Genomic DNA, 12,990 nt, shown 5'->3' with positions numbered 1-12,990 from the left:
CCGCGTTTTCCAGCCCGAGGCTCTCAGGTCAGAAAAGAAGCAGCCATGCTGCTATAATTGGGGCCAGTGACAGAAAGCAAGAGACAGTGCGATGCTTATTAACCCTCATCGGCACTATGTCCTGTCCGATGTGTGTGATAGGGAACGGAAAAGCTTCATCATTAAGGGCTTCTACATTGTAGCTGAGTGACTAGTTCAAACATTGCTCAGAGGGAAATCGTTTGAGTGAAACCGAGCATGTGAATTGTGCTGCATGGAAAATCACAATTTGTATTATTCATGGCGTTTGAAAAGGAAGCAGGAAATGCTGTACTGTATATAGGAGCATGTGGTTGGTTATTACAGTGCTCTAATATAGTATAGTTACAGTACATTGTTAGGAATTTCTGGAAATCCAAAATAAAGGGTTATGTCCAGATTGGGAAATGTGTAATATTCTGGGAACGTTTATATAGTATACTCCTGGCATGTTATACTGTATAAAAGGACCTTACTGTATAGCTGCAGTATTGAAATAATACAGTAAGATCATAAAACTAATCATGAATCAGCAAAAAGCCCTCATTTCTGCTGGCGTTTTTTTTCTGTTTGCAATCTTACAATCTTTCTTTCTCTAACTTTTGATAAAACATCATAGCTCAGTAATCTCAGCAAAACATGCTAAGTGCAGCACATTTAAACCAGAGATAAATCTCTACATGAGAACTAGTGGGAGACCTGTTAGCCTAGCTAACACCGACTAACTAGCTACCGAACTTTTCATCAAATTCTAGCTGTACTGACTGATAAATGAGCTAGATCATCATTACATCCTGCACCTACACTGAAATCAATGGCAACAGCTGAAACATGGGTAAACGTTCGCGTAACTGACTAATAGTTACTAATTAGCTGTCAAAGTTAGCTAGCTAGCTAATGAACAAACTACTGAAATGAAATGGGAGCTTTAATAAACACATTGTAATGTTTTTGTCAGGATTTTTTCTCTTTTATATTTAATACAGATGTATATTTGGCAATAAAATAGTTCAAATAGCAATATAACTCCAGTACAGTATGACTATTTTTTGCATTAATATACTGTTAATAATGTGTCATCTGTCTAAAACACAGTTGTTGTTTTTACAGTATGAATGCTGTAAATATTTATTACAGTAGTTGCCTTGCAACATGTACTGTGATTTTCCAGGGCTTTTTCTTACAGTTCAGATCATTCTGTGTCTCTATAGCAGAAATCAGAAAATTGTTTAATGTTTTTATTTAGCCATAAGGGGATACCAAAAATAGCCATAAAAGATACTTTCGATAATGTTTATAAAATATATTCCTTAAGATTTTGTGAACTTTGCAATCAGTTTGTTTCTGCTGCGCATTTGGTGGCACTTAGCAAACCCACAATTCTATTCCATTCCATTCAACTCCATTCCAGGAAGTTCCATTCAATTCTATTCTGTTCCATTCCACTCAATTCAATTACATTTCATTCAACTCCATTCCAGTAAGTTCCATTTCACTCAATTCTATTTCATTCCATTCCACTCGATTCAATTCCATTTGACTCAATTCCATGCAGTTACATTTCACTCAATTATTTTCCATTCTACCCAATTATATTCCATTCCATTCCATTCCATTCCACTCAATTCAGTTCCATTCCACTCAACTCCATTCTGTGAAGTTCCATTTCACTCAATTCTATTCCATTCCATGCAGTTCCATTCCACTCAATTAAATTCCATTCCATTCCACCCAATTTCATTCCATTCAATGCAATTCCATGCAGTTACATTTCACTCAATTCTTTTCCATTCTACCCAATTCTATTCCTTTCCATTCCACTCACTTCAGTTCCATTCCACTCACTTCAGTTCCATTCCACTCAATTCCATTCCTCTCAATTCAATTACATTTCATTCAACTCCATTTCATGAAGTTCCATTTCATTCAATTACATTACATTCTAACCAATTATATTCCATTCCTTTCCAATCCACTCAATTCAGTTCCATTCTACTCAATTCTATTCCATTCCTTTCCATTCCACTCAATTCAATTACATTCCATTCAACTCCATTCTGTGAAGTTCCATTTCACTTAATTCTATTTCATTCTATTCAATTCAATTCAATTCCATGCAGTTCCATTCCACTCAATTACCATAAATTCAATTGCATTTCATTCAACTCCATTCCTTTTCATTCCATTCCATGAAGTTCCATTCTACCCAATTCTATTCCATTCCTTTCCATATCACTCAATTCAATTACATTCCATTCAACTCCATTCTGTGAAGTTCCATTTCACAATTTCATTCCATTCAATTTGATTACATTCCATGCAGTTCCATTCCACTCAATTAAATTCCCTTCCATTCCATTCAATTCCATTACAATTTACTCAATTCAATTACATTTCATTCAACTCCATTCCTTTTCATTCCATTCCATTCATTCCCATTCTATTCTGATCCATTTAATTCAAGTCCTTTTCTCTCCCTTTCTGCCTCTCTTTTATACTCTTTTATGCTCTCTTTTATACTTTCTCTTTCTGTCTCTCTTTCACTCTCTCTCTCTCTTCCTCCTTATCATCACTATTCCTCAACAGATCCTTAAGCTTTTCACAGACTCATAAATGTCAGTAATAACAACACAGACTGGTGTGTTTTACTGTGAGTGTTCACTTCCTTATGATGACAGCATCATAGTCACACATCTTCTTTTGGAGTAAAGATAACAGGAATGAAATTCCTGGTGTCTGTGATGGTGTCACACCAGCCAGAACATTTAACTTTCAACTCAAATCATAAACATGAAATGGCTATGAGAACATTTCCATTGGAGTCACAGAATTATGTGTAATACAAGGAGTTGTAAGGTGTGTGTGTGTGTGTGTGTGTGGGGGGGGGGGGGGTTATTACTTGGGAGGCTTTAATGGTCAATCAGAAACTCTATTAACTAAGAAATTAGCTTTTCACAGTACAGTATATATTCTTGGTGCCGTCCTAGTTACTAGAGGTATAATATGAATATTTCTATATAGTGCTACAACGACACAAAATATGTTGTATGAATGTTGACTAATTTAAATGTAAAAAAAAAATCGAAAAAATAAAAACACCCATCTGATATAGAAGTGAAACTTGGATGAATTTAGCTTTAGTTAAATTTACATCAGATGTTTCTTTCTGTGAGCTGCAAAGACACTTGGCTTGAGTTTTACTTCAAATTTCTGAAGAAAATCTTATGACCAACTGGATACAATGAACTTTATTAATCAACAGAATATAATAAATGTTTATTTTTGTTTTAAAAAAGGAAAGCTATGTTTATATATGCTATTCCTAATTTTAAATAATAATAATAATAATATACACTACTAAATAGTACCGTACTACTATACTTTATATGGCATATATATTCTATCCACATTCACTGGATATGAGTAATTGTGTGCTTTGATTGGCTATTCTACGACTAGGCTATCAGCTAATATATCATGAGTAGGACGATATAAAAACTCTACTCTACTCTACTCTACTCTACTCTACTCTACTCTACTCTACTCTACTCTACTCTACTCTACTCTACTCTACTCTACTCAAAAACAAAAAAAAACAAAAATAAAAAAGCAACAAAATATGAATGAAAGTATTTGATGGTAAGAACATATTTTTTCAATAATAATAATAATAATAATAATAATAATAATAATAATAATAATAATAATAATAATAATTATTATTATTATTTTAGCATTTTTCACAAATTGCTCCTGTCATTTCACCAGTTTGTTTACATTCTAAGTGGAAATGATTTTGTTGGATGTTTTGTATAAAGTTTTTATGTATCGAATTTGCAAATAAAATAAAAATGCTCTGTTTCTCAAAATCCAGTGAATGTGGATAGAATAAAACAATTATTCCACTCAATCTTGCTGTTCATGGCTTATAACCTATCAGCTCATATGCGACTCGATTTTGCGGAATAATTGTGAAATATGTCACTTAGATCTACGATGTATTTCACATGAAAAATGTGAGTTTCTCAACATGAGAAGATAAACTTCATATTTTCAAGTCAATGTGTGATTTTCTTTTTATTATATCGACACATTTACAAACAAAAAGTCCCCAAATTTATCAAAACAATCAATCGACTTCTTCACGAGTAAGGATATTGGAAAATATGTTACTCAAAGTTACTCTCACACACACACACACACACACACACACACACACATATATAACAGGGTGGCATGGTGATGTAGTGGTTAGCACTGTCACCTCACAGCAGAAGGGTTTGAGCCCAGCAGCCAATGGGGGCCTTTCTGTATGGAGTTTGCATGTTCTCCCTGTGTCCGCGTGGGTTTCCTCCGGGTGCTCTGGTTTCCCCCACAGTCCAAAGACATGCAGGTTAGGTTAACTGGTGACTCTAAATTGACCGTAGGTGTGAATGTGAGTGTGAATGGTTGTCTGTGTCTATGTGTCAGCCCTGTGATGACCTGGCGACTTGTCCAGGGTGTACCCCGCCTTTCACCCGTAGTCAGCTGGGATAGGCTCCAGCTTGCCTGCGACCCTGCACAGGATAAGCGGTTATGGATAATGGATGGATGGATGGATGGATAAACATTTTTTTTTTATTTCTACTCTATTCGTATACAGTGGCCAGTCAGTGTGAGATCTCGTGTGAGATATATAGCGGTTTAAAAAAAAATCCACTGAAATATGCAGTTGACAGGAAGTAAAGGATCAGGTAAGAGAAACACTGTTGCTACAGTATAACTTCCCAACTTGTGGTAACACTCTCCTTCCCCTTCCTTTTCTTTTTTCTTTTTTTTCTGAGATTGCTGCCCCATTTTCTGTGACACACAGCAAAGTACCAACTTTCTAAAGAGGCCAGATGTGTTTATTTATTACTGCGAATATAACTTATTTATAATACTGGAGAAGAATGAAATTCTCAGGCGAGTTCTTCCTGAATTATTTAAACTGAAATTGTTAATTCCACGCAAGGCTAGGCCAGGCTTCTCCTGAATACTTGAATATCTGCTATCACACCAGCTGCAATATCTCTCTCTTTTATTTTTACGATCAAACATTTCACATTTTGCATGCTGTCATAAATACATAGGAAATTAAAGACCCCAACTGTCTGCCCTATTGCCCAAACCTAATCTTAACTTGTCTTGATGAGGAATAATTTTTAAATACTTCCCTACTACTTATACCAGGACACTACATATTGTACCAGATGATATTTGGGATTCAGCCTACGTTGTGTCAAGATTAATTTACATTGGAGGAACTTTCTGGATAAAATTATGGACAATAATATATAAAATATTGTTTATTCGATCTCTCAGAAAGATGTTTATAAACAATGATGATATTTCGAAAGTGAAAAAATCAAAATTAAGATTTTGATATTCAGTTATTTAAGTATTTACTTGGGTACAAGACAGAAGCTAGAGCAGATGCTAGGAGCAGTTTACGGTGTGTGTGTGTGGTTTAAGGTTGGAGGAAATGTTTAATTAAGCCTGATAAATTCTTCCACATGGCTGAATTTGCTCTCCTGGGCATTTTTCCAGTAGCCGTCCTTAATCAATAAGTTTCCTTTAAACACTTGCTGATGAAGCAGGTTTATATTAATTCCAAGGCACCAATCCATTAGTGACACAAACACCAGTAAATTAAGTGTAGAGTAAATAATACTGATTAGACACAAATGTATCCTTAAAGTCAGTGGTTCACAAAGTGGGGTCCAGGTCCACCCAGGGGTCTGTGAAACATACCCAGGGGGTCTAGAGCCAATAAATTCCCCAAATACTCTTAAATAATGAGCCTGTTAGTTTAATAGTTGAATTTTTTTAAATAAAATATGTTTGTACTGAAGGTCCATGAAATTTATTTTAGAGTTAAAGGAGTTTCTGATTACTGTAGGTTATAACATAAGAGATTATTCTTTGTAATGAAAAGGAGTGAATTTTACCAGCAGTTGATTTTAGTGCAATGTTTCTGTTCATTAAGAGCTTTTAAATATTTGTAATTTTCCTGAGAGAATAAATGTTGGTAATCCATCCATCCATTATCCATAACCACTTATCCTGTACAGGGTCACAGGCAAGCTGGAGCCTATTCCAGCTGGCTATGAGCGAGAGGTGAGGTACACCCTGGACAAGTCGCCAGATCATCGCAGGGCTAATACATAGACACAAACAACCATTCACACTCACATTCACACCTACGGTCAATTTAGAGCCACCAATTAGCCTAACCTGCATGTCTTTGGACTGTGGGGGAAACCAGAGCACCCCGAGGAAACCCATGCAGACATGGGGAGAACATGCAAACTCCACACAGAAAGGCTCCCGTTGGCTGCTGGGCTCGAACCCAGAACCTTCTTGCTGTGAGGCGACAGCGCTAACCACTACACCACTGTGCCACCCTAATATTCGTTAAATTTGTAAACTGGTATCTTCAGTTCCAACAGGCACTCGATGAAAAGGGACAAATAATTTTCTTAAGTTTATTAGTTTATATTAAAACATCATGATTGCATGCCAAATGTATATACTCTTGCAAATACAGAGAAATAAAAATAAGGAAGAGTAGAGGGACAAGAGAGAAAGTGTTTTTTTTTTTTGTTCAGCACCATGGACAGCCAACAACACAAATTCTTGACATGGTTATGAAAAAAAAGGCATATATGTATGTGCATTTCTTTAAGCTGGATATGTGACAATTTCTTTGAAAGTTATCTTTATTTTAAAATGTATACTTATTAATTGTGCATTTGTGCTTCTCTTTAACATTAGCATCTGCATTTGTGCTTTAGTGCTGCTGCAGTGTAGTCTAAAGGCATAGCTTTATATAAATAAAATACCATGTTGATTCAGGTGTTTAATAAAACGTTCACTTTCCAGTTGATCATGTGAGCTGGGGTGAAGGAACAGGATCTGTCCGTTCATGGAACCTGTTCTCCAACATCCATAAACTTGAAGAGTTGGAGAAAGTCTGGTTTAAGTCGCTTTGCCGGAGCAGTGGATCATGAAACATGCCGTCTACCCAGTTTCTGAGGCTGGTGAATGGAGAGTCCTGTAAGTCTAAATGGCAGTCCATAGAAGATGACCGCATGCTTCGACCCCTGTGCATGCACGATGTGTAATCTGTCTGATTTAATGACGTGGCTGTCCGTGCAAGTGACCAAATCTTTGGCTTGGTTTCTTCTTGTTCAGTGTACTGGCTATCTTCAGTTGTCAATTCTAAGCAGGTTTTATCAAAAGCATCGTACCTTGTATCTGGATTAGACGCTTGTAGCAGAGGTTCTCTAAGTCGATAATCTGGACAGTCCTGTGATATCGCGCTCATCGGTAACAAAGGCTTCGGTTCACATTCAGAGGCATCTGACTCAGTGAGGTCGAAGTCTTCCAAATCGCTTTGTACTCGATCTGTATCGTCCACCCTTGGGTTGTCTGGAATTAAGGAAGAGTTATTTATTTAATTTTGAAAACCAGCCTGAGAGGAACAATCTTATTGAGAAATTATTCACTCTTAACACCTACACTTCCACAGAAGGGCCATTCTGGATCTCTACAAAACCTTTAAGTCTATTATTCTCTGATCATTTTGTTGTCGCTCCAATAAACATATTGTTTTTTTCCATATAATGGTATCATTTTGTGAGTTTAGTATTGAGGTTCTATGGTATGTCCTATTCACCAACAATAATAGTTAAAGATCTATCTATTAAAAGGTTCTTAGGAAACCAAAAAACAGTTCTTCAGTGGCATTTCTCCAAAGAATTTTGGCATCTGGTACCCTTGTTATTAACGGTTTATACTGTAAAATGTCTACTAGTTCTATATAAAATACAACAAACCATCAAATTCCTTCTCAGATTTAATCAGATCCCTTTCGATATTCTCCGCTTCCTCTTCACAGCCTCTCTCCTCTGAGGTCTTGTTGCGTGGTGACCATGTCATTTTATTCTCTTTCTTGAGTCTACGGCGTGCATTAGCGAACCATGTGGACACCTGTGTCAAAGTCATTTTGGTGATTATAGCCAACATGATCTTTTCTCCTTTAGTGGGGTACGGGTTCTTTTTGTGCTCCTGAAGCCATGCTTTCAGGGTGCTGGTGGTCTCTCTGGTTGCGTTCTTTCTTCTCGTGTTAACATCCACAGACCCATACCTAAAAACCCAATACAAAGTATTAACTCATACAGAGGGCTTTCAAAAACCCAGTTTTATTGGCAAATATATAAAATCATCTTCGATAGCCATTCATATAGTGTATATCTTACCCATATGAGTCATACTGATATCCAAATGGGTGACTGCATGAGTAATAAGTCGACCCATGCGTGATCCGTGCATTTGCTGTTCCTGATTCGGCTTTCTCTCTGATCTTACCCTACAAGTAAAACACAGTTAACTTAAACGGAAGCTTGATAAAGCACATCAAAACTTCCTCGACGTATAGAAATGCCCATGTGTATGCAGTATATCATGGTCTTAAAGCGTAACAAATGGAAAACCATTTTAACTAGACAACATGTTGACGCATACATACTACACGGAAGCTCAAATATTCCAATGATAGATACAGGAATTCATCAAGATGAATAACACTTTTCTTTCTTGATTAATTTTTTTGGGTACTCTTCCTTCAAAAACAAACAAACAAAAAAACACTTTTGAATTAACACTTCATGTTTAAATACACTGTTCATAAACACTGTTCAAAAACTGTACCAGGGAGTACAGGCATGCTGAATCCGTTCTATATGAACAGTACGTCCCGTGATTTTTCACATATCCATTCTCATACGGAGAGTTGAGGTCGTGTCTGGCAGATGTCACCAACGTGCCCTCGTAAACCGGGCAGTAGAGAGAAGTTTGTGCAGAATCGAATGGAGACTCGCTCCCAGACTCATAGCAGGAACCCAGAGTATTAGAGGATAACAGGATCTGTAATGGTAGATCAACAAAGGAACTTCCCATTAAAATTTCAATTTGCACTTTTTTTAAAACAGTTTTGTACATTTGGTTGAACCTGATAAACTCCACAACTCGTTTATACTCACTATAATATGCTTTAAAATGAATCAGATTTGGAGAGGTTTGGATATCGAAATTGTCTGATTTAAATTTCTGAAATAAAACTACCAAAGTACACTTTTCCAAGCTGCTCAGGTGACACCATGAAGAGTGCATCTGTTAGCCTTTTGTGTGCATCATTTACCTGCGAAGGCGCAATTATATCTAAATACAGGTATACCATTGGTCCCCAAGGTCTGATTATGTATCCAAAGTTATTTTTATATGTAAAAAGGTATAAGTAAAAGAAAAATGTAAAAGTACAAAAGATGTACCCTTAATGGTACAAGCTTGGAAAAGTGCATTTTGGTATGGCGTGTTTTTTTTTTTTTTTCCTGTCTGTGAGTCTGTAGTGTAGAATTGTTAGATAAAGAGTTGAATTGTCTTTAGAGTGCCAAACTAAACACACTTAAGTGGTTTGGATTAGCTATTAACTCTTACCTTACTGTGAAGAAATAAATAGTGCATACACTATAAAACAATGACGTCTTAGCAGGTGAAAAAAAATCGAATTTATCTAGCATTTCTGAATATAGGATTACAATTAACCAAATATAAAATTATTAAACCCATTTAAAAAGAAAGAAAGAAAGAAATTAAATCATTTCAAGCAAGTCTTGTTCTACTGGCAATGTTGTATTTGGGGTTATTTTTTTCTAATTTTAAGAGTTTATTTCTAGAACGACTAAAAACGATCAATCATTACCAACAGAATTTGGCTTGAACTGAGTAAGAGCATCTAAAGCTAGGCTGAATAAGCGTAGATTTGATTTATAACCATCTCATAACAAGAAATGTTAGATCAATTTGACCATATTTAAGATATTTTACTTGCTAAGATATCGTTTTCTGCAGTCGTGCTGTTGAATGAAGACCTATAAAGGATTCACTTATCCAGGATGCATTTGTGCAACATCACAAACACTGAGATGAAGAATTAAGTATGTTATTGTAAAGCACTGCTCCACTTGCATCACCTTTTTTTTTTTTTTTTGCATGGGTGCATAAGTGATTAAATAACTTTATCATCACATGCATAAGCCATTTGCACAATGGAATTCTTAGTTTGCTCTTTTTCACAGACTATAAAATAAAACAAATTGTTTTGAAATTGCGCATCAGTATATAAGGTACTCACCTGTGCTGCTGTGGCGACCCCTAATCGGGATCAGCCAAAAGAAGAAGAAGAAAGAAGATACAAGGTACTCACCTGGGGAGCTGCTGAGTATGAATAGCCGAACTCGGTGTATGACATGCCTGAGGAGATGAAAGGGAAGAACGTATCTCGGTGCAAAAGTCATCAGGTCATGAGATCTTCATGCAGCGTGGAGGAAAATCCGATAAAAGCTTCAGTTCACTTCAGACAAACTGCAGTTGATTTGTTTGTTCTTTCTCCAGAACATGATTCTTAACTAAGAAAACGATGCATTTGGGGGGAAAAAAATAAAATAAAACAATGAGATGTGCAGATGTGGTGCAGGAACAAGACTATAAAAATCTTCAGAAGATGCGTCTCATGCTCTTGAACTCCTGCTCGTCCTCACGCCGGCTGTCTGAAACGTAACGATGAGGTCTAATGCATGTGCTCAGTGATGAAGCAGCAGTGTGCTCCACCTCTCACACTCCTTCACACTCTCTCGTGCACGGTGGAGGAAGTGGCCAGCCTCGGGCTCTCTCTCACTTTAATGAGCAAAGGAACACCTGCCTGCCTGGAGAGGACTTCACCACACAGCTCCGACAGCTCCATTGGAAATGATTGATGAGCGAGCAGAGAGATTAGCATAATTGCTTTTCTTCTGGAGTTTTAAAACACTTGACTACAATTAAAATAACATGATCAGGGTGGGTCTGGGGACAAAAAAGGGAGGAGGGTGGAGGGGCTTTAGGCTATTAAACATTTACTTCAATGAGCTGTTTTTAACAGCCTCTTCCCTTCCTCTAACACACACACACACACATATAAACATTTGTCCATCCTTATGAGAACTTTCCACTGACAATTATTAATGCTGCAGGTTTTTTTTAATAAAATGAAATGAAATAAAATTAAATACAAGTCATTTTACCTCAAACGCTGCATCCTGAAGCCTCTCCTGTCAGAGACATTACAGCTTTTAAATACTAACACTGGAGACTCCTTCCAAAAACAGCAAATACAACAAGTACATTTAACAGTTATTCCACAAAATTCCATGAGTCGTATGTGAGCTGATAGTCGACGAAGTTGAACAACAAGATTGAGTGGAATAACTGATTTATTCTTTCCGCATTCACTGGGTTTTGAGAAACAGAGCATTTTTATTTTTATTTATTTGCAAACTCGATCAATAAAAACTTTATACAAAACGTCCGACAAAATAATTTCCGCTTAGAATGTAAAGAAACCGGCGATATGACAGGAGCAATTTGTGAAAAATGCTATAATAATTATAATTTACGACAATGTTTATTGTCAAAAGCACTATAAAAATAAACTTGATTTGACTTAATAATAATAATTCTTGGAAAAAAAAAAGATATGCTCTTACCATGAAATACTTTCATTCCATATTTTGTTGCTTTTTGTTTTTTTGTATTTTTGTTTTCAAGTTTTAATTTCGTCCTCGGTTGGTTCAGCAACACGCGCCGCCATTTTGTTTTTCTCTACTCATGCTATATGAGCTGATATCCTAGTAGTAGAGTAGCCAATCAGAGCGTGCGATTGCTCATATCTAGTGAATGTGGATAGAAGAAATATAATTAATCTGTGGATTGTCCACCATACAAGTCCCTATGTACTAGATTGTTAATATACACTACCGTTCAAAAGTTTGGGGTCACTTTGAAATGTCCTTATTTTTGAAAGAAAAGCACTGTTCTTTTCAATGAAGATCACTTTAAACTAATCAGAAATCCACTCTATACATTGCTAATGTGGTAAATGACTATTCTAGCTGCAAATGTCTGGTTTTTGGTGCAATATCTCCATAGGTGTATAGAGGCCCATTTCCAGCAACTCTCACTCCAGTGTTCTAATGGTACAATGTGTTTGCTCATTGCCTCAGAAGGCTAATGGATGATTAGAAAACCCTTGTACAATCATGTTAGCACAGCTGAAAACAGTTGAGCTCTTTAGAGAAGCTATAAAACTGACCTTCCTTTGAGCAGATTGAGTTTCTGGAGCATCACATTTGTGGGGTCGATTAAATGCTCAAAATGGCCAGAAAAATGTCTTGACTATATTTTCTATTCATTTTACAACTTATGGTGGGAAATAAAAGTGTGACTTTTCATGGAAAACACAAAATTGTCTGGGTGACCCCAAACTTTTGAACGGTAGTGTATTAGAATGAAAACATGAATGAACACATTAACCTGTGATTTGTTGCGCAGCTGGGACTATTTTCAGAGCTGCTGTTATAGAAAATTAATCAACAACTTCTGGGGTATCAGATTGCTAATATATACAATTTACCTCTTGTAAAATATCACCAATCTGCCTGAGAGAGAGAGAGAGACTTCCATTTATCTGAAATTGAATCCTTTATCATTCATTCGAGTCTTTTCAAAATGAAACAATACCCACGATGCCAGCTGACATCACAGATTTGCAACTCAGAGCTTTTCCCGTTGCTTTCTCACTGTCATGGCTAAGTGCTTTGGTGTGTTACAGTTCACTTAATATACATAATAGATGAAGAGGTCGCAGTGCACATCTCAAGCCCCTTCACGCTCCTCGCTAAAGATGAAAACAAAGATAAACATCCTCCTCACTGCAAATGATAACCTCAAACCATGTTAGCACTCTTGTTTCTCAGCGTTCTAACTCATATAACTTGTAAATAGCAGTTTTTCTCAGAACTGGACTCACTGGATTATTATTATTTTTTTTCCTGTTGCACCTTATTGAGTTCT

General features: G+C 36.4%; 1 protein-coding gene across 1 annotated transcript; it reads right to left on the bottom strand.

Annotated features, from left to right (window-relative positions):
• Positions 1-6,925: 6,925 nt before the first annotated feature.
• On the bottom strand, positions 6,926-10,351 carry irx4b (iroquois homeobox 4b). The gene is made up of 5 exons (XM_060903934.1): positions 10,307-10,351; positions 8,752-8,967; positions 8,301-8,410; positions 7,878-8,188; positions 6,926-7,470 (listed from the first exon to the last, which is right to left on the bottom strand). Exons 1-5 carry the CDS (start codon positions 10,349-10,351, stop codon positions 6,926-6,928), a joined length of 1,227 nt encoding a protein of 408 aa, XP_060759917.1.
• Between the last annotated feature and the right edge of the window lie 2,639 nt (positions 10,352-12,990).

The sequence above is a fragment of the Neoarius graeffei genome, chromosome 22, assembly GCF_027579695.1.
Source record: "Neoarius graeffei isolate fNeoGra1 chromosome 22, fNeoGra1.pri, whole genome shotgun sequence".
Classification (NCBI taxonomy): domain Eukaryota; kingdom Metazoa; phylum Chordata; class Actinopteri; order Siluriformes; family Ariidae; genus Neoarius; species Neoarius graeffei.
The sequence above is the reverse complement of the archived record's forward strand: the minus strand, read 5'-3'. Positions and strand labels throughout refer to the sequence as shown.

Coding starts and splice junctions, on each gene's coding strand:
- irx4b (XM_060903934.1), bottom strand. CDS start 10,351: ATGTCATACACCGAGTTCGGCTATTCATACTCAGCAGCTCCCCAG. Junction 8,189..8,300: donor TATCAGTATGACTCATATGG/GTAAGATATACA, acceptor TTGGGTTTTTAG/GTATGGGTCTGTGGATGTTA. Junction 7,471..7,877: donor ATCTGAGAAGGAATTTGATG/GTTTGTTGTATT, acceptor CCTTAATTCCAG/ACAACCCAAGGGTGGACGAT.